Below are 20,110 nucleotides of genomic sequence, written 5' to 3'. Positions count from 1 at the left end.
AGTATTTAAATATAAGCCCTATGCCTTGCTGAACTGCTTCATGCAGATATCTCTACAGTAATCAAGCTGTGACATCAACAAATAAGCTAAATATTATCCTTCAGTGCTTAGGAGGTAATTGCAAAAACAGCCGCGCTTTCGGTGTTTAAAATTAAATTCAAAATATTCCCTTCCTTTTTCTCTGCAACCTTTTTTATTTGAAGTATCAAGAAAAAAAGAAAGTATGGCCTTCGAATTAGATACTTTAAGTTATACTTTATTAGCAACTATTGTTGGTACCGCAGCTCTATTATCTGCACGTAACTCCAAAACATCAGACATTCATCCTTTATTATTGAATACTCAATCCGATGTTTCTCGACTTCGCTATCCTGGAGAGAGTGCCATTTACCGCTCGAGAATGTATCCAACAAGTACACCTTTATGCTCAACCTTTGAGCGTAGTATTCGTACCCTAGCAGATTTTTATAAGGCAGGTGGTATTAAAAAGCACAGCAATACCGAGTTTTTGCAGCAAGATAATGGATATGTAAGCCTAATTATTTTTTAAATTCTCTTACTTATATTTTCTACATAGGCCACTTACGGTTAGTTGGTGTTTTTTCTTACCATATATAAATAATTAACGACACGAGTAATAGAAAAAATTGGTCAGAAAGCTCAATTTGTCTATCAAGGGCTTCGCGTTTTAAGTAAGCTAGTTCCTCAATCAAGAGATGAAGACTCCTTTGTCGGTATTTATGCTTTGAACTCTTATTGTAAGTAGCGTTCATATATCATGATATGGAAACAATGTACTAATGCATACATTAGATACTGTGTTGACAGAGATAGGTATGACAATGTGAAATTGGTCACATTCTTAAGTTTAATTACTGTAATGATAGCTTGCCATATGCATGGTCTTGTTACTGTTCCTGTCTCTGCTCAAGCTTCGTCTTCTCATCTTTCAAATGTTCTCGAAAAGACAAGTCTTAAAGTCCTTATAGTAGACTCCAACCTTTTACAAGTCGTCTTAAATACTGCAAGTAACAACTCGAGCTTGAAACATATTGTTATCATTGGAGACATATCGGGTTTACACAAAAAAGAGGCACAAAATGCTGGAGTTGAGTTGATATCCTTTACTGACTTAGAGAAAAAGGGAGAAAATGAAAAATATGATGATATTCAAGTTGGTAATAAGCAATGATTGTTAATTTTGATTAACTGCAATACTAAACTCTTTAAAAACAAAGCTCCTAATGATGTAGCAAGTATTTACTTTAATTCTGCTGATGAAAAGGTAAAATAGGATAAACTTACCGTGAACTCTGTTATTGAAAAATTCAGGAATCTAAGCATGGCGTTGTGTTGACACAAAAGAACCTGTTGTCCAGTATATGTAAGTAATTTTTATTTAAACATCGCTCGATGCATTTGCTTTTTTAGCTAAATAGTACTATTTTAAAGCTTCCTACCTCTTAACCATCCCTCCACAACAAAAAATTACGATTAAGGACCGATTAATGTTAAACCTTCCTATTGGTAAATAATTTTATCCGCCTCCTAATATTGGTTTCTAACGTTTCACTCTTTTTTGCCAACAGACAATATTTTGGGACACGTATTAACCGCTGCTGTAAGCTTTTTGGGAGGCTCTGTCGTTTTTGGACCTGAAATCAATGGTTCGGATAACATTGATGTTGCAGCTCATCTTTCTATCGTAGCCAAAAATAAGCCAACCATTTTTGCCAGGTAAGTGAATAAGAGAAATAAAAAGAAAAAAGAAAATGACATGTGATTTTGTAGCGGCTCTTGGTTTTTGAAGCAGGTCAAGCAGCTTATTGAATCGTACTATGGAAAATCGTTTTTATTTAAACGTGGTTACGACGTCAAAAAAGAATATTTAAAAGAAGGTCGACTGGTGGGTGATTGTAAATATGATACGCTAGTTTTTAGAAGTGTCCATCAGAATTTGTTTGGAGGCAACTTGCGTTTGATTTATATTGATAATGGTAAGACACAAATTACTGAAAACTATATTTGCTTTTTGGGTAATATTCACTTTTTTGTTTAGATGATAATACGGATCTAGAATTGACCACTTTTTTGCGAATTGTTTTGAGTACTCAAGTAATTCAAACATTCAGTTTGCCAGAGACCACTTCTACCATTGTTGCATCCATGTTCTATGACTACAATACGGCACCTGAAGCAAGAGGTGCACCTTTGCCTTGTAATGAAGTAAAGCTGGTTGATTTACAAGAACGATCATTGACGGCGGAAGACAAGCCCAATCCTCGCGGTGAAATTTGGGTACGTGGTAATAATGTGTTTAGTGGTTATTACAAGGACGAGCAAGCAACCTCAGATGTGCTTGATTCAGATGGCTGGTTTACGACTGGATACCTTGGTGAAATTTTACCAAATGGAGCATTAAAAGTACTTGAAAAGAAATAAATATTAAACTGACGTTTTATATATTGTAATGTATTTGACCATCCACAATTTACTATATGAGGGTGGAGTTTTTTTTTTATCGTTGCTTGTACCTTGATTTTTTTTATCAAGAATTAAAACCCCTTATTTAACACTCTCATTTTATCTCCTTCATTATCAAAACTAATTTCAATGTATTGATGAGGTTTACCAATTTTCTTTGAGGCCTATGTGTTCAGGAAACTAGTCTCTGAAAACAAGGTTAAGCCTTCTATCTTTAAGGTTGAAACTTTCAAATGCTGAAGCAGCTATAACGGCGGTATATTTGTCTATATTTTGAAGAAAAATGTTTGGCCTCCAGGATAGCAGCATTATTATTCTCTGGCTTATTGTTGAATGAAGCACTTTGTTTATAATTTTTAATTGTTCAGGCCTCTCCTTATCTGGGTCTTTTTCTCGTCGTGCACCGTTTTAGTAAATCATCTAAAAGGTGGCAAGGATATTTAGCCTTAAGGGCTTAGAATATATTTCCCACAAATCTTCCATACGAGATTATGAACGAACTGGAAAGCAGTTCAATTATCAACTTGTAGAGAAACACTAGAGCCCATCTAGAGCATCCTCAAGTATGAAGGTGGGGAATGGACTAGCAGAGAAAATTATAATAGAATCCCACAGAAAGTTTGAAAGAAGAGCAGTAACAGAATTTTATGAAGAATACCAACAGTTTTCGGGGACGAAAGAAATTGAAAAACAACTCTTTCACTTATAAATTACAAACAAGGCCACAAAAAATGAGGCTCGATCAATGGCGATTAGACTCACAGGCTCCCAGATAGTGCTAAATATCTAGGAGAAGAACTCTAAGCGTCAAATCGTTGGCCTTGGACAAGGAAATTGTGGAAGATTTTCCAAGCAAGGTATGAACAATCTGTCTTACGAGATACAATCAGATAAAGCAAAAAGGAATAGAAAGAAGAAAGCAAAGCAATTCACAGTTTTTATTAGGCGGAAACCTTTGCGATACACAATAGCATAAATAAATAAGTCAGGGGTATGAAAGTTCATTGGGCCTATAACCTTTCTGTCAAGCAATTCAACCAACTATCACATTTGAATCTTTAAACTGTTGTTACATTATAAACGATATAGTTTTAATTCTAAGATTCTTCATAATTCTAAGATTCTTCATAATTCTTATGAAAAAACTGAACGATTTAATTTCAAAAGCACCATACTTAAAAAATATATATCAGCAAAGTGGATGAGACAGTAAGGTAGCATATGATTGAATTCCCGAAGCTTTAGAATACGTCTATTCAAAAACCAAACTCTTGAGAGTAGCATTAAATTTTCGTATCATAAGTACTATATCTCCCATGATTGACAAGGGCTCAGCAAGCATTTGATTAAAATTTTCATCGTTAGTGAATAGAGCTTGAATTAAAGAAGCACTTTCTCGGGACAAGTATTATTAAATAGTAGCAGTTGTGAAAAGATGATGTGTGTAATCATCAAGCTAATAATATTTGTGTAAGTCTCAGTAGTTGCTAGGTCTAGAAGCTATAAGGTTTCTTTCTGGTGTTTGGAGAGCTAAAAGTAGGTTTTGTAAAGAAAGCAAAGCAGATATGGTTATTACAGCAATGAAAGAAGAATGTATACTATAGATAGGGAATGGATATAAGTTGTTCTTTTTATTGATGAGGAGCGTGTTGTAACATGCAGATAATGTTTAATAATATGCTATAATTGGTATTTATTTATGAAATAGAAATAAAGTAAATTCATACACGGTATCGAGGTGTGATTATATCGGTTGTGTCTTACTTTCTAATGCAACCACTGATATCAGTGATTGCTTTAGGACAAGTAACTTCCTTGTATTGAAGATTTGGATTGTCAGCACCCTTGAACCAGCCGAATCTCCATTTACAACCGCGTTGAAGGGCGGAAGGAAGTTGAGAACATTCAGAAACACTTGAAACACCACCATATGTGGCGCCCCAGCCAGTATTAGAAGCACCCCATTGAGGCTTACAGCCATTATTCAAGCCAACACCACCTCCAGGCATCATTATATCAAAGTGAGCACCAGTTTCAGTACCAGCATCATAACCTGTGTTTGTGATTTGAACAACCATCTTCTGACCCTTAGCCTTTGTATCAGTGAAAGTGAATTCAAAGCAAGAACAGCACCAACGATCTTCACCACCACCGGGAATACGAGCAGCTGCAAAACCATATGAAAGGTGATCATTAACAGCCCAAGGCTGGTTATCATTACATACATAAGCAGCTAAAAATTTTTGTTGGTTGCTTGCTATATTTTCTTTTTCTTTCACTTACATCCGCCACTTGCACATCCACTTTGGACGTTATCATCAACAAGTGTAACACCATTTTTAGCACAGGAGCCAACAGGAGATGACACGTTTGCTTTGCCATTCCAACCACAAGAAGGCTTACAGCAATCCCAATAACGAGTGGCTTGAGCAGTACCTCTAGCACCACCACTGACGGTTGAGTATCTGTGAGCAGCAGAAACTACATCAACTCCAGTACTGACGGCTAAGAAAAGAGAGGTAGCAATAGCAAAAAGCTTCATTGTTTTGTTTTAGTGAATAAAAAAAAAAGCAAAAAAAAGTAGGTTTTTATTGAATTAAATAGTAAGATGGGATCATGCATACTTTTATACTTTTTTTCTATCGCGTAATTCAAGCCCATTTAATTGAACTTATCCAGGCTTCATGTACTTTAATGTTACACACCACATCATTTATAGGGTTTATATTCAAAGCTGGAATACAATTGTATACATCCAATACTCTGTATTACAAATTTGTTAAATTAAATAAATTGTTTATTTCTCGTTAAACGGCTTTTATGTATACTTATTCTGCTACTTTGGATACTTTACGCTTACTTATAATGGACATAAGGATGCGATTGGAAAACTCTATATAAATTATATTGACCATAAAGTAATTTACATTATCAATGGCAAATGTTTTTTATACTATTACCGTTTAAATGTAAACGAGCGCTGCTGTTTGAGTTGAAAATCCTGCTGAATAAGAAAAAGATGTAGCACACGTTTAATTGAAGCTTCTGGTTGACAAAGATCAACAGTAAGCTGATATTCTGAGTTATGTGTTAACCTGTTTTCAAGCTCTCTTTCACATTGCTTCAAATCGTTGAAGAAATCTTCTTTTTTTTTTTTTTGCTTTAAATAGGATAAATCAATTATAAGGGAAGTTTGTATTATTACTTGCTAATATTTATTTGTTTGTGTATTGTTATATCACTGATTTAAATTAAAAATGTTTCTTTATCAAACAAAGACAAGTTCCGAAATACTATACTACGAGTAATACGAAATTTAACTTACTTTTATTATCCTTTTTTCCTAGCTCCTTAAGAAAAAAAAGAAAAAGCGCAAGTGTAACTATTGTACGCTAAGAAAGAAAAGCAATGATTTCAACTAAAATGATAGTTTCAGATTGAAGCGAAAGAAATAGCAATCAACATTTGATTCAATTGATAATGTACTAATTTATTTGTAAAAAGAAAAAGTATTCGATTATAAAAAAAACTACATTAAAAAAAGTAAAATTTTAAAATCCCATTTTTACTACAGCAACAAGTACCAGGGATTTAAAAATAGTGTAGTCCTTGTTTATTTTGCTTTCTAAAAATTTTTAAAGTGTTCTTATGCAAAATGTTAAAGTATAACCAGAAATAGATGCAATCAGTTTCAGTAATATGAAGTCATGGATGCATGCATTATACCTAACAAATCATACAAATGCATCGTATAATCATGTTGTCAATTGATATCGCAATCAATCCTGGTATATCTTAACAAACTTCATATGATTCAACAGCTTCATGTATAATAGTGCATTTCCAGACAAATTAAAAAGCTACAAGACTAACAATACGAAAATACTGTATATCTTTTGCGTTTAATTTATCAATTGGAAGAAATATTTTGATGCATTATTTTGTATTCACTAAAAAAAAAAAAAAAAAAAAAAAAAAAAAAAAGCTTAGTGTCTCAGAAGGATAATGAAAGATGATAGTTTAAAACAAAGAGTAGATACACTAATCTTACCATAAACATCAAATTTAAAACAAGCGCGCGGGCTAACGACAGAGATTGAAGAAAAAAAAAAAAAAAAAAAAAAAAAAAAAAAAAAAAAAAAAAAAAAACCCCGGCCCGGGCTTGGGGAAAATTTAAATCGGGGGCCCGTCCAACCAAAAAAAAAATTCGGTTCCTTTGGGCGACCTTTAAAAAAAGAACAAAAATTTTCCACCCCAAAACCGCCCTAGGAATTACCCTTACCCCTGGCCGGGTTATGGTTATAATTCCGGCGGAGTTTAGAACCTTTGAAACCGGCCCGGGAAAAAAAAAAAGTTTTCGGTGGCTTCCCAAACAAATCCTAGGGAACCAAAAATTCCGGGGGCAATCCCCAAAAGGGCCTTTTTTAATATATCTAAAAAAGAAAGTTAAATGGGGATTATTTATTAAAATTCGTTATTTTCTTTATAAGTCGCATGCTATATTCTCTTTTACTCCTCTTTTCAAACTTTTAAGTTTTTTTTTTCTTTTCTTTTTTCTTTTTACTTGTCTTTATAAATCAATAAAGCTATGTCAACGTCAGCACTACTAAAGCTGTATGATAAACCAATGGCTATTTCTTCTATTACTTCACCCACATCATCAAATGGTAGTCTTCTGTCTACTCCTAAAGACACAGATGCTTTGACGTCTTCACCAGTCTTTTCATCAAAAACAAATCTTTGTAACACAACTCTTTCTCCACAATCAGTTTCCTCGCATCTTTCTTGCTCTGTTCCTAACTCACCAGAGATACTCCTTGGAACATTTACTGCTCAACACAGTCATTCATCCTCAACTTATCCGGGCTCTATATCAAATTCTACTACGAAGCAGCAGTATCAACTTGATTATCCTTCAACATGTGTCTATTCCACAAATGGACACCATCGAAAATTACCATTAATAAGGCCTGATGACCCTAGTTTACAGCACAGCAATCCATCTAATGCACCACTGACCTTGAACGAAAGACGACAACGCAACAAAGCAGCCTCGGCCAAGTATAGAGCTAAAAAGAATCAACAGCATGGAGAGATGAGGTTTATGATTTCTTCACTTACAAAAGAAAATGACCTGTTGCAACGTCAGCTAGATCAGGCTCGAGAAGAAAATCGTCGATTAAAGTCAAGCTGTGATAAGCTTCGAGGAAAGATGCTTGCAGAAAAGATGCTAAAAAAACTATTAAATGGAAGTACCACTCATCAGATGGTGATGAATGATGATGATAGTGACGATGAAGAAAACTTTGAGCCTCGTGAGGAAATGCTCATAAACAACAGCTTTATGATAAAAGACATCAAACCTACAAATCAATTAAATATATTTGCAACGTAGTCATAAACACACTTATCCTTTCCTTTTTCTTCAACTTGGCTTGATCTTTTGATTTTCTTGGTTTCATTCAACCTCTTCCTTCCTTTCGTTTCTTTATTCTTTCCCTTCATATGCTTCTTTCCTTTACTATCTACATGCATTCTATTTTATGACCCCCTTTTTTTTCCTACTGCCCTATACATCTTCTCTCTCTCTCTATTTTTCTATCTCTTATATTTATATTATTTTAAGCTTCATATTGGTTCATTATGAAATAATCTTAGTGATTACTACTTTTCTTTGCTTGCTTGCCAATAAAGGTAAATAATAAAAAAGGCAAGAGGATTTTTCTTCCTTTTTAATTATATTAATCCTAATGTAACCATGTTTTTACAAGCGTCTGGACCCTCCCAAAAATAGCTGTATCTTTACATATTTAAGTGCTTCAAAATAAATCTTTAAAAAAATATTTAATTTGACTGTACAAAAGGTTAGTTTAGGGTATTGATAAAAAAAAGACAAATTAAAATTAAAAGAGATCAAATAGAGACAATAGTTTATGTGTGATTGTGGACAAGATGCTACATACTTTAAATAGTCTGAAGCAGGAAAAAAAAAATATTTCAAACAGCTGCTGTAGTCACACGAGAAAGGGGTCGTTTTTGTAAGTGATGCTCATCAGGTCAAGCTATATCATTGACCAAATAGAATTAAAGCATAAAAGTGTTTAGTTTCTTTTATAAAAACTCTTGATATACATTGCTTTAATTCTCTTGGAATAGAATGTTAAATAGTTCAATTTTTTTATATTTTATTCTCTTGTTGCTAATATAAACACCCTTTTTTTGGCTTTTGATTTTCAAAAAAAAAAGTTTATGCGTATTCAAATATTGACCAATTGTTTTCTTTAACAGAACTAGAATAGATTATGTAATTCTGCAAACAGCGTTAGTTTCACTTTTTAGACCAATACATTATGTCAAGCCGATTTGCGTAGGCTGCAGAAGTAATAAAAAAAAATGTGATGAAATAAGTAAATCATTCTTTTTTTTTTTTTTTTTTTTTTTGTTTGTAAACATTTAATTTTCAAATGGAAATAATATGTAAAGTGTGTTTAGTGTTTTTAAAAGGTTCTCTACAAAGAGAGAGGGCGTAGTCCTTGCTAAGTCTAAAATACTCCAGGTATAGCGCGGGCATGTTTAAACTATATTTGTGATCTTTGAAGGATCAATTGTATGATTATCAGATGCGTCAAAATTGAGGTATTCTTGAGAAAATATAAATTCAGTCATTTTTATTATTTTTTCAGTTACAAAGGCTTTTTTATTTAAAGTCTGAAGATGAGCATTTGATAATCTTTTTTAATTTTGCCAAGACCATAGTTTTCAGCAACACAAAAAATTCCAAACACAAAAAAAGTCTGATGAAAATCAATACCTTGGAATTTGTCATATTTGGTTATTTGCAAATGGCGAATATGAGGAACTTTGATTAGAACAAACACAAGAAGACAAGATCGAGGATCTTTTAAGTAAAGTCATGACTTAACCTACACTAAACAGAAACTAAAAGTAAGCTTTTTACTATCTTTGTTTGTTTTGAAATAAACCTAATTAAGCTTTGCACTCTATATGATTATTTGTGATTTATTCATTCAGTACAAGAGTTTCACAAGCGGTAGTGGAAAAACACATCAAGGGGAAATAACACCCAACAACTGAATCCTAAAGTCTGCGTCTGTAACATATGGGGCTCTGTTGTCAAACTGACAAGGCGATATTTGAATGGTTTGTATGAATCAAATAATGAGCAATCAATATACGTGTTATTCTGCGTCATTATTTTGTTACAAACAAGAAGAGTATCACGTACATTACCAAAGCTCAGCTTTTTATTTCAATGTATTACACTCAAGCAAAAAGTGAAAAAAAAAAAATGTATATATTTCTGATGCGTAAAATCACTTTCAGAAACTAATATGGTTGCTCGTTCAATTGAAATTATCTAACCGTTTTCTCAAAAAAATTTGCCCAAACACTTTTTAGAGGACCGCAGTGAATTAGTTGATAATAACTTCAAGACTGAGCTAAATAAAACTTTTATTTCCACAAGCACTTGAGAGCAGTAAAGAAGAGTATATAATAAAAGGGAAGAATATCACCCAATAATATTTGATAATACATAAACCCTCTTTGTGTACATTTTATTATACCAATTATTTTTCAAACATATTTTTTAATTAATATTCTTTGAGCTATTTATAAGCATATTGTTCTGCTATCACATTCATTTTTTTGTAGGTCCACGTTCTCATACTATATTAAAAACCCGTGCAAAGAAATTATGATACAACTATTTAGATAACTTTATAACATACGAGCTATTTTTCAGAAACTACAGCCACATTTCAAAAATGATAATATTTTGAAAGCAGATACGAACTTCTACGTGTGTATAATGTTGCCAATAAAATGATAGGAAAGTGGGCATTTGCTGAAAGTTTTGTGTCTGGCTCTCCTATTTTTAGAAATCATCTTGTCTTTCTTCCTATCTACCGCTCTTTCTTTTGATTTCTCTTTCTTCTTATTTACTGTTCTTTCTTTTGATTTCTCTTTTTTTCCCTTTTTACTGCGGTCGTTTAATAAGAAGCAGGGAGGATGGTTCTTTTTTGTTTATTATTTATTGCTGCATTAGTAAATGCAGATGTCTCAGCTAGAGCCGCCTATTTTAATTTGACAAAAACATGGACAGCACCCATGCCAGCTTTACCCATCACCGCGGATGCAGCGAGCTACATCACCTCCAAGTGGCATACATCCAGTATCTATGCATCTGAAGATATCAGTTTTATCCATGATCCGATAGATACGAACTCTACCTCGGTTGTCATGAAAGTAGATTATCCCGCAGGTTCTTATGCCCCTATTGGGACTAAAAATGGAAACAATGGTGTTAAAGGTGGCGCAGAATTTTTCTCAAGACCAAACGGCAAAAAGGAATATAACACAGGATTGCTAAGCTATGATGTTGCATTTGACTCCAATTTTAATTGGGTTAAGGGTGGCAAGTTGCCTGGTATTTATGGTGGAAAGGTTGGACCTGGATGCTCTGGAGGTGAAAAAGCCACAGGGGCTAACTGCTTTTCAGTACGAATGATGTGGAGGGCAAAAGGTACAACAGTGGCTTTTTTTTTTCCTTTCAAAAAATTTTAAATAGCTCAATATTATTCATACAGGTGCCGGAGAAGCCTATGCTTATATACCAACATCAAAATCGCTTTGCAGTGAAAAGAAAGTAATTTGTCACGGCAGCTATGGTACTTCATTCTCTCGAGGTGTGTTTAACTTTTCGGTTATGAAATGGTCACACATTGAAATCTATGTCAAAACGAACTCTGGAAACAATATGAATGGTATTTTAAAAGTGTGGCAAGATGACTCACTAGTGATCGATCAACAAAATATCAAATTCCGTACCAACGAAAGTCTTGGTGTCTCCAGCCTGATGTTCAGTACCTTTTTTGGCGGAGGATCAACTAGTTATGCTACACCTGTAAATACCTCAAGTTATTTTAGAAATTTTCAGCTTAGTACAGGCAACACACCGAGTCTGAATGACACGCCTAACTCAATTCTAAATGACACGTCCATTCCAAAGGGCACGTCTAGCTCAGTTAAAGACAGTTCTGCTGTTTCTTTGTATACATCTTCCTTATATTATTATTTTATATTACTTGTTGTACTATATCAACTTTTCGCATAGAACATATAATCACCCTTCTATTTCCCTCTTTCTTTTTTTTCTTTCCATTAAAAAATTCTACACAAAAAAGGAAAAAAAAAATTCCATAAAGGTTATAAATTAACGTAAAGAGCTGTATTTCGAGCTGTAATGTGTGTGAATCTGCGTTTATACATGAAAAAAATAAACTTTCTAATTTTCTTCGGGAACAATGACAAAGTTGGGTGGAGTATAGTATTTGGTGTTGTTGTAAACAGATTCTCCAGCTTTCCAGCCCTCGACATTCTTCATGATTTCTGCCTCACGAGCCTTGGCGGCTTCAGAGCGACGATAAGCATCACGATCAGCTTCAGCAGTCAAAAGAGGGATAAGATGAATGCGTGTCCAAAGATTTTCGCGCTTCAACTCTCTGTTGTGCTTTTTATTTAGTTGCTTTGAAATGTCAGATTTAATCGTATTTCTTATACCTTCGTTCGAGATTGCCTTCTGCAACTTTATAGAAACCGTATGCTGAAATGGCAGCAATTCCAGAAAGTATGACTAATCCAGAGGGACCACGCTTAGGCAAATAACGACGGTATCTGACCTCGGGAAAACCTCCCTGAGGTGGCATATCTTGAGTTGGGCTGGCCATTGTGTCTAGTTAATATAACAAACTGAAAATTGAAGGAAAAAAAAACATGAGTACAGTAGCCCAGCTCAAGGGGTTGTCGTGACCGTTTCGTGACATCATCACTAGTGCTTGTGTTTGAACGAAGATTTACCTTAAAATGATACATTAGGGTACTACATCTTATTAGGTAGTAATATCAATCAAAGATCTTTGTATTACTACAAGCCTTTTAAAAAAAAACCAAATGAAAGAATTGAGTAGAAAAGAGTCAGAGAAAAAAAAAAAGCCTTTTTAAGTCTGTTGATAAACCAATGAAAAAGTTCATATTTGTGTTAGTTAAACAGTACTGGCATGCAAATTGAATGTATGCTAATATTTGATGTGTTGTTCTTTTCTATTTGACCAATCTTTGTGCATTGCTTGCTTGATCTTGAAGATATATGTGTTCATAGATCAAGGCACTAGTTTCTCTTAGGTGGTACATCAAAGTCTGCTGTAAACCTATTACCACCACAATAAAAGTAATGGTAAAAAAACCACAAACACAGATCATAAAATCCTGCAGAATACGATCTGCTGCCTATGTATGTAAGCTATTAAAAAGGGTACAAAAAAAAAACTAGAAATACTTTATGCGCATCATTTAATTTTTTGTGTAAATCAAGTTTTATTCTGAAATCTCTATCAAAGTCCCGTTTGGATACCTGATATACTAGAAAAGTAAAAACACTCTAGAAGATATGCTGTGTGCGTGAATTAGGGCTCTCAATCCTTCAAAGTAGCTCATTGAGACCCATTCTTTCTCGCTGCTCAAATCAGGTAAATCTAACATGATTTGGTGCTTTTTGTGAACTTAGAATCAAGGACAAGGACAAAGGCTAGAGAAGACAGCTGTAGCTGCCTTGTTGGGAGATCAAAGAGCGCAATTTTAAAAGACAAATTTTGTGACTTTCTGCAAGAAGCCAAAACAAAATTTTTTTTGACACATCAAGCTTTTCCTTCTTTCTTTTTATAGTCATTAAAGATGTCTGCTGTTGCTGTATGTATTTATTCAATTCAATATGGAATATGATGTTAAACGTCTCATAGGATAAGTCCGCTGTCAAGCCCGGTTTGGAAGAACAAGTTGAAGCCAAGTAAGTTTTCTTTTCTTGTTCCTGTAGGCTTTTTTTAACTTTATTTTTGTAGGATCCACCGTATCCGTATCACTTTGACTTCTCGTAACGTTAAGAACTTGGAAAAGGGTAAAGTAGAAAAACAAATTGAGACTTGGCCACCATATTTATTTATTTTTTTTCGCGTAGTCTCTGCTGACCTTGTTCAACGCGCCAAGGACAAGCAACTCAAGGTTAAGGGCCCCGTCCGTCTTCCCACCAAGACCCTCCGTATTACCACTCGTAAGTCTCCTTGTGGTAACGGTTCCGAAACCTTCGACAAGTTCGAAATGAAGATCTACAAGCGTTTGATTGACTTGCACTCTCCCTCTGAAATTGTCAAGCAAATCACCTCCATCTCCATTGAACCCGGAGTTGAAGTTGAAGTTACCATTGCTTAAATGTATAATAAACAATAGACAATGTAATGCTTTAGTTTATTATTCGATTTGATTTAATTTATCAAAAATTAGTGGCTTAGCCATATAAAAACCTTTGGCTGGTCAAAGCGAAAGAAAAAGTAAATAGATTCACCCAATGGATTTTCATAAAAGCTGATTTAATTCTGTTTGGCCTTGCTTGCTTCAAGGCAAAGCCATTAAAAAACGAATGTATTGTATTGATGTAGTGGGCATCCCTTTTTTGGAGATTCAGGAGGGGATGAAGGTACACTATATCTTTTGGCATTTATGAACTCCTCGCTCTTTATAAGTAACCAAACTGGCCATAGTTATCTACTAAGCAAAAGAAAGTACATGGTATTTAAAGATATCTGAAACAGAGCAGTCTGTCAAAAAAAGTCCTTTTATACTGCAAATTAATTACATTATATTCCTTTTGATATACGTTGAAAAATATGAAGTAAACACAGTATGTTAAACATTCGCATTACATTGTTATAAGCTTGGTATGAGCTTTAAGTGAATTGAAAAAAATAAAAGAAAAGATATATGAACTTGTAAGTTGCATAGCAACGCACAATAAATATACATAAAAACAAAACAAAACAAAAACTATAGAAAAAAGATTTTCCAAACTAATACCAATAATTATATTTTCTATTTCACAATCCTTTACGAGCCAAACGATAGGTACAAAATAGACATGATGTCTTTGGGCAATGTCCTAATAAAAGAAAATGAATTAATTGTCTATAGCACATGTAGGAGCAGATCTCCTGTGTCTGGCTCTAAATGCGGAAGAGACATGATGATTTATTAAAGAATAAAAAAGGATTGCTTAATACCTTCCTATCACACTACCTTTGTAGGGCTATAGATACTTTTATTTTATTTTTTTGCCTTGAAAACATTGTTTCCATTTTTTTTTTCTTTTACACATGTTTTAATAAATGTGGCTGGGATTACTATTCCCAAGGACATTGCCAACTTGGGGTAAATCATAAGCAACAATAAATACGTTGTTGTTGCGTTTGTTAAATCCAATTTTATTCTAGGCAACAGCGTCCTTTCTGAACTTATGAGCTTCACTCAACAGTATAAAACATCATTTTTATCATGGTTGACGTTGATAAATCCCCTCTAATTTAAAATTATATGTATAATAACAATGTACAATAATCTCAACTGCAGATTTGGTTCCCGTTCATGGATTTAAGTAGCTTCACCTCAACGTACATCCATTCTTCGCAGCTCTGTCACTCATACTAATAACTCTGGGTTTGCTATTTATAGATCACAATTTTAGAGAAATGAATATACGACTGGCAGTGTGATTCTGGATATGACTCAATGCAACGAATCACCTTTAGAGTTTATGATGCTTATAAAGGGTTAGCATCCTTCTTGTCTTGACGCTTTAACAAACAAAAAAAGGAAAAGGACTTAGATTGCTTTAAAGTACTTGCAAAGACAACTCGATCCACGAATAGATTCCTAAAATGATGTAAATGATGAAAACAATAAAGCAACCATCTTTTTATGTAGATTGTTTTATTTGATATACAAAGCACTTTGCATTCAACTTTCTAATTTATCATCCATAAAAGATGGACTACTTTTGGGAGAATCTGGATGCTTTATTTGATCATATTGCCTTATGGCTGAAATGCTCGTTTTGTGCTTGAGCATTTTAAAAGTGCTTCTTGTGTCATACGGAACTTGACTAATTTGTAAAGATGCTAAATTAACTACGCAAATTCCACCCTCTCTCAATTTTAACATTCTGATTTGGGGGCTTTTTTTTTTTTTAAAAAAACAAACAGTTTATTCAACTTGAAAATATATTGTATCCCGTCCTTTAAAATCCGCATAAAGAACATGTATTAATCTGTAGAAAGCAGTTAGTGCATGATTTCTGATATATGCTAGTACTATGAATTGCTTGGAACTATTTAAAAACAACGGGAAATTACATTTAATATAATCATGTTTTTAGATAGCGTTTGTTTCTAGGAATTCCTTCCTTTTATATTCATTACAAACAGGACATATTTTGACTTGTGTATCCTTTGCATATCTCCTCCTATAATATATTTGAGAGCATTGTAGCTAAATAGCCTAGTAAACCACGCATAATAATAAAATCAATCATATAAGTACTTGGCCTATAGATATACATTTAGTATGTTTAATTTAGTTATGTTTCTTTGCTTATTAGAAAATAAACAACCCTTTAAGCCAATAGATAATGCTTGTTTTCGCAACACAAGTAATGTGCCTAGAACCCAATGGTTAATAAAAAAAAGAAGGGTCTTTTTCAAGCAAGTAGATCAAAAGCCTTTGAATGAAATGATTTCAACATTTTAATATAAATTTTCGAATGCTCATTTTAAACAAATAAAACAAAAAGATTTTTAATCGGTTAATGTAAAAATAAAGCAAAAATGAGGGGAAGGGCATAATTCTTTGTTTACAGAATGATACAATTCTTTTTCTTCATGTTGATAGACAAGATCGATTTACGTTTAGAAGCCCGTGCTGCCTTGGGTGTACTTGAAGTAGAATAAAACTGAGAAGTGTTTGCGGATGAAGGTATCTGTTGAGAAGTATTGTCCGAAGCAGGCAATGCCTGAGACCGATTGGCAGAAGGAAAAGCCTTGTCAGAATGAGGCTGATCAGGTAAAGGCTTATCAGTAGGCCGAGTAACCGATGCCTGGCTAGCATCCCCTTGAGCAGTGGATTGACTGCATGGTTGAGCAGGGCCATCGACAGACATCTTTTCCTTATTGACCTTTGAAGACTTTTGAACAGATTTGGCAGAATAGTAAACACCATGTTCTATGTTATATCTGATCTGATCGAGAATATCGTCAAGATTGATATAGCGTGAGTTGATGGCTGTTTGAACACAGTAAAGTTCATTTTCAGTCAAGGTACGCTGAGTGTATGCATTATTCTCTTCCTTTTTGGATATCTCATTGGATACTGTTTTTTCTTCAGGAAAATCTGGCAAGATATTCTCACCTTCTTCATTTGTAGGTGTAATGAACTCATCACTATCATCGTCGTCGTCTTTTTCTTTTTGGTTCTCAGAGGGCAGGTTGGCGGTAGTCTCTTGATGGCCTATTGTATTATTCGCATTGTTAGGAATAAAGAATTCAGATGGTGATGCATCATTCTCAGATGGTGTAGTAGGAGCGGTGACCGCAGCTCCATTATCAAAAAGTGAGTCGGAGCTTATCACCATGTTATTACCTGTAGCAGTGAGGGGTCTTTTATCTTCCTTGTCGGAATTATTGCTTATGAACTTATCTTGAACGGACGCAATAGATTCTAGCATGTTAGTTTGATCGTTGAAAAGAGAAGGAAGAAAAGTAAAGGAATTTTGCTCTCCAAATAAAATGGTTTATTTCATGATATATTGTTCAGAAAGAACTTTTTAAGCAGAGAATTTTTGTATGTACAATATAGTCTCTTATCATTCCTCACTGGAAAACTAGCTTTTTTTTTTTTTTTTTTTTTTTTCTACATATAAAAATGTATATTTTTGGTGTATTGTCAGTGGCTATAGAATAAAGTATGAAAGAATATACTTTAGATATCAATCAACACAAGAAATGATATATAATGCTTCATATATTTCCATTTTACAAACGAGCATGATGATATTATCCTCTTTGCTTGGCAAGTATGAGGCAATAATGGGTAAACACGTAAACTATGACATTGTCAGCTATAGAACTTGTTGCAGATTGAAATTGTTTCATTAAAAAGAAATGTTTCAAATTATTCTTTTAATTAAGCTCAAGTCAATTACACTTTATATGAATTGATAAAAATGTACTGTTGCTTTTGAATGAGTAGCTCAGAGTATATATAATTAAATGTAAAAGTAAGAAAAGACATTCAAGTTTTGTTGGGGTTTTTTTTTTTTTTTTTTTTTTTTTTTTTTTTTTTTTAAAAAAAAAAGGTGACTCAGTGAATTAAAATGACTCATGAGCTAATAAAGAAAGAGTGAAGCTGGGCATTAATAAATTTACCCCAGATCTCTTTTTTTTTTTCTTATCAACTTTTTTTTATCTTTAAAATAATGAATACTATTTCTCGACTGCACAAACCAACCTTATGTTTATTAACAAAAAATTTATATAAAAAGTCATATCATGCATCAACTGTAAGGAGAAAGCATACAATCGTTATCATTCAATACCTTAAACTCACTATTTATGACAGGTCATGCTTCAACAAAAAGGAGTTCGAGTAAAGTAAACAGGAAAGAAAGAAAAGACAAGAGCAAAACTAACTTGTGTCATATAATAGGAGCTACTTGTCAATGTGATGGATACAACACCCAGTAAAAGAGAGCTTGAGCACTTTTTAAAACGATTTGGATCACAAGAAAAACCTGTGCTTAGCACTCAACTAAGCATCACATCGCCCAAGGATTATGTCAACGCGTTATTAGAACCTTTTTATCATCAACTAGCTATCACCAAAGTAGAGGGTCCTTTTCAAAAAAGTGGATGGCAAAAAGTGGGGAAGACGCTCTACACACTTCAAAAACTAGGATTGACATCGATTGTGGTATCCGATAATCCAGAATGGGTGACAGATACCTCAACACCCAACGAATTAAGAAAGAGAATGATTCGAGAAAGTATGGCTCTTGTCGAAGCAATCAACCAAGCAGGAGGCAGGGCCACGCTTGTTTATGGATCAACACTTGAACGATCCAACTTTTCATCTACATCCATTGACGTCAATCTAGACTTGATCTTATCTGCCATTAATAATAATCATATCCCTATTGTTCTTCCTGTCCTATCAGAGCCTGAGGGAAAGCAAGCCCCAATCAAGGCCACAGATGCTGTTCTTGCTCTATCGCAACGATTAGCCAATCAGGGTGTCGATCCTAAACTGGTCCCATCCAAAATTGTAGTCATCAACAAAGAAGGCGGTATCCCAAACCATGAGAGACCAGGCACTGCACACAGCTTAGTTAATCTAACTGAAGAATACTCTGACATTCAATCTGCCTTTCTGAACCAACATCCTGAATGGCAGACAGCTTACCCATATACACTAGAAAACTTGACCATGATTCAAAGCTGTCTCAAGGGGTTACCCGTCACATCCTCTGCTGTCATTACCCCTGTATCATCTTTACCCTCAACACTGATTGCTAACCTAATCACCGACAAACCTCTCTATTCCTCTTCCTTGCCCATCACCGATCATACCCGCATCAATCAAGCCAAGACAACCGTGCTTCGACAAGGCACAAAAATTAGGAATTTTAAAAAAGTGAATGATCTTGACCTAACAAAGTTGACTGAACTACTCGAGTCTAGTTTTCGTAAGCAGGTCGATTTCGATGGTTTCTATTCAAGATTAGAACATGTCCTTGCGGGGGCCATCATTGCGGGTGATTACGAGGGTGCGGTGATTATGACAAATGAAACGCCCAACTTGAGCAATCCTCAGACTTATGCTTATCTTGATAAATTTGCAATTGCACCCTTCAGTCAGGGTATTGGCTTGACAGACATCTTGTGGAAGCGCATGTGTGATGCCTATCCCGAGTTGCTCTGGAGAAGTCGAAAAGATAACGGGGTTAACAAGTGGTACTTTGAACGTGCAAATGGGTATTTGCGTCTCAAGGATTCAAATTGGGTCTTGTTTTGGCACGGTCAAGCAGGGCATGAAAAGATTGATGATTATGCTCAAATTGCAAAATCAATTCCTCCTTCTTTTAAGCAATAAATAAAAAGTGTACATATATTTCTTTATCTTTTTTTGGGATAACGCTCCCAAAAAAAAAAAAAAAAAAAAAAAAAAAAGGCATTTTTATTGGACATTATGCCGCCTTTTTTCTTTCTTTAAATGTCACGTCTTGCACGATCACCACCTCAATCACCTTCTTCCTTTTTAACTGATAAGCATTTCAGATCGACTAATTCGGTTTCTCCAAATCATAATGGAAATCAAGGCGCTACCAAAAAAAGCATCTTATTATCTGAAAATCAACTCAATAATGTAAAATGATTCATTAAAAGAAGGCAACACTGATATAAAACGTGTTTTAGATTAATAGAAAGATTGCCACAATTCGACACGGTACACCTGTTGATCCCATAGACATTGATCCCGTTCTTCAATCAAGCCCAACTTCGAGTAAATAAAGGGGACAACAAATCACTATTTGAGGTATTCATTACTTTTTCTCTAGTGTCCCTTGAAGAATCAACAAGTGATAACATTGGAAGATTTTCTGCACAAATTCAAGAATATGCAATTATTGAAGATTTATTATTTGTTTTACTGGTAAAAGAGAGAGAGAGAG

The 20,110-nt window shown here is 34.2% G+C and overlaps 8 protein-coding genes across 8 annotated transcripts; 5 read left to right on the top strand and 3 right to left on the bottom strand.

The window, feature by feature from the left end:
* Positions 1-223: 223 nt before the first annotated feature.
* On the top strand, positions 224-2,442 carry RO3G_08462 (uncharacterized protein; the record flags this gene model as incomplete). Its single annotated transcript, XM_067663052.1, has 8 exons — positions 224-479; positions 642-758; positions 888-1,178; positions 1,239-1,285; positions 1,440-1,527; positions 1,590-1,737; positions 1,792-1,997; positions 2,060-2,442. The coding sequence occupies 8 exons, from the start codon at positions 224-226 to the stop codon at positions 2,440-2,442; spliced, it is 1,536 nt and encodes a 511-aa protein (XP_067519153.1).
* A 1,453-nt stretch (positions 2,443-3,895) lies between these two features.
* On the bottom strand, positions 3,896-5,026 carry RO3G_08461 (uncharacterized protein; the record flags this gene model as incomplete). Its single annotated transcript, XM_067663051.1, has 4 exons — positions 3,896-3,940; positions 4,061-4,082; positions 4,249-4,717; positions 4,768-5,026. The coding sequence occupies 4 exons, from the start codon at positions 5,024-5,026 to the stop codon at positions 3,896-3,898; spliced, it is 795 nt and encodes a 264-aa protein (XP_067519152.1).
* A 2,085-nt stretch (positions 5,027-7,111) lies between these two features.
* On the top strand, positions 7,112-7,879 carry RO3G_08460 (uncharacterized protein; the record flags this gene model as incomplete). Its single annotated transcript, XM_067663050.1, has 1 exon — positions 7,112-7,879. The coding sequence occupies one exon, from the start codon at positions 7,112-7,114 to the stop codon at positions 7,877-7,879; it is 768 nt and encodes a 255-aa protein (XP_067519151.1).
* Positions 7,880-10,614: 2,735 nt separating this feature from the next.
* On the top strand, positions 10,615-11,471 carry RO3G_08459 (uncharacterized protein; the record flags this gene model as incomplete). The annotated part of the gene is made up of 3 exons (XM_067663049.1): positions 10,615-11,029; positions 11,094-11,410; positions 11,454-11,471. The coding sequence occupies 3 exons, from the start codon at positions 10,615-10,617 to the stop codon at positions 11,469-11,471; spliced, it is 750 nt and encodes a 249-aa protein (XP_067519150.1).
* A 320-nt stretch (positions 11,472-11,791) lies between these two features.
* On the bottom strand, positions 11,792-12,233 carry RO3G_08458 (uncharacterized protein; the record flags this gene model as incomplete). Its single annotated transcript, XM_067663048.1, has 2 exons — positions 11,792-12,008; positions 12,067-12,233. 2 exons carry the CDS (start codon positions 12,231-12,233, stop codon positions 11,792-11,794), a joined length of 384 nt encoding a protein of 127 aa, XP_067519149.1.
* A 1,003-nt stretch (positions 12,234-13,236) lies between these two features.
* On the top strand, positions 13,237-13,767 carry RO3G_08457 (40S ribosomal protein uS10; the record flags this gene model as incomplete). Its single annotated transcript, XM_067663047.1, has 4 exons — positions 13,237-13,251; positions 13,302-13,348; positions 13,401-13,456; positions 13,517-13,767. The coding sequence occupies 4 exons, from the start codon at positions 13,237-13,239 to the stop codon at positions 13,765-13,767; spliced, it is 369 nt and encodes a 122-aa protein (XP_067519148.1).
* Positions 13,768-16,237: 2,470 nt separating this feature from the next.
* On the bottom strand, positions 16,238-17,107 carry RO3G_08456 (uncharacterized protein; the record flags this gene model as incomplete). Its single annotated transcript, XM_067663046.1, has 1 exon — positions 16,238-17,107. One exon carries the CDS (start codon positions 17,105-17,107, stop codon positions 16,238-16,240), a length of 870 nt encoding a protein of 289 aa, XP_067519147.1.
* Positions 17,108-18,105: 998 nt separating this feature from the next.
* RO3G_08455 (uncharacterized protein) lies at positions 18,106-19,530 on the top strand (the record flags this gene model as incomplete). The annotated part of the gene is made up of 1 exon (XM_067663045.1): positions 18,106-19,530. The coding sequence occupies one exon, from the start codon at positions 18,106-18,108 to the stop codon at positions 19,528-19,530; it is 1,425 nt and encodes a 474-aa protein (XP_067519146.1).
* Between the last annotated feature and the right edge of the window lie 580 nt (positions 19,531-20,110).

This window comes from Rhizopus delemar, genomic scaffold (assembly GCF_000149305.1).
Source record: "Rhizopus delemar RA 99-880 supercont3.6 genomic scaffold, whole genome shotgun sequence".
NCBI classification, from domain to species: Eukaryota; Fungi; Mucoromycota; class Mucoromycetes; order Mucorales; family Rhizopodaceae; genus Rhizopus; species Rhizopus delemar.
This window is presented reverse-complemented; position numbering and strand designations above follow the sequence as displayed.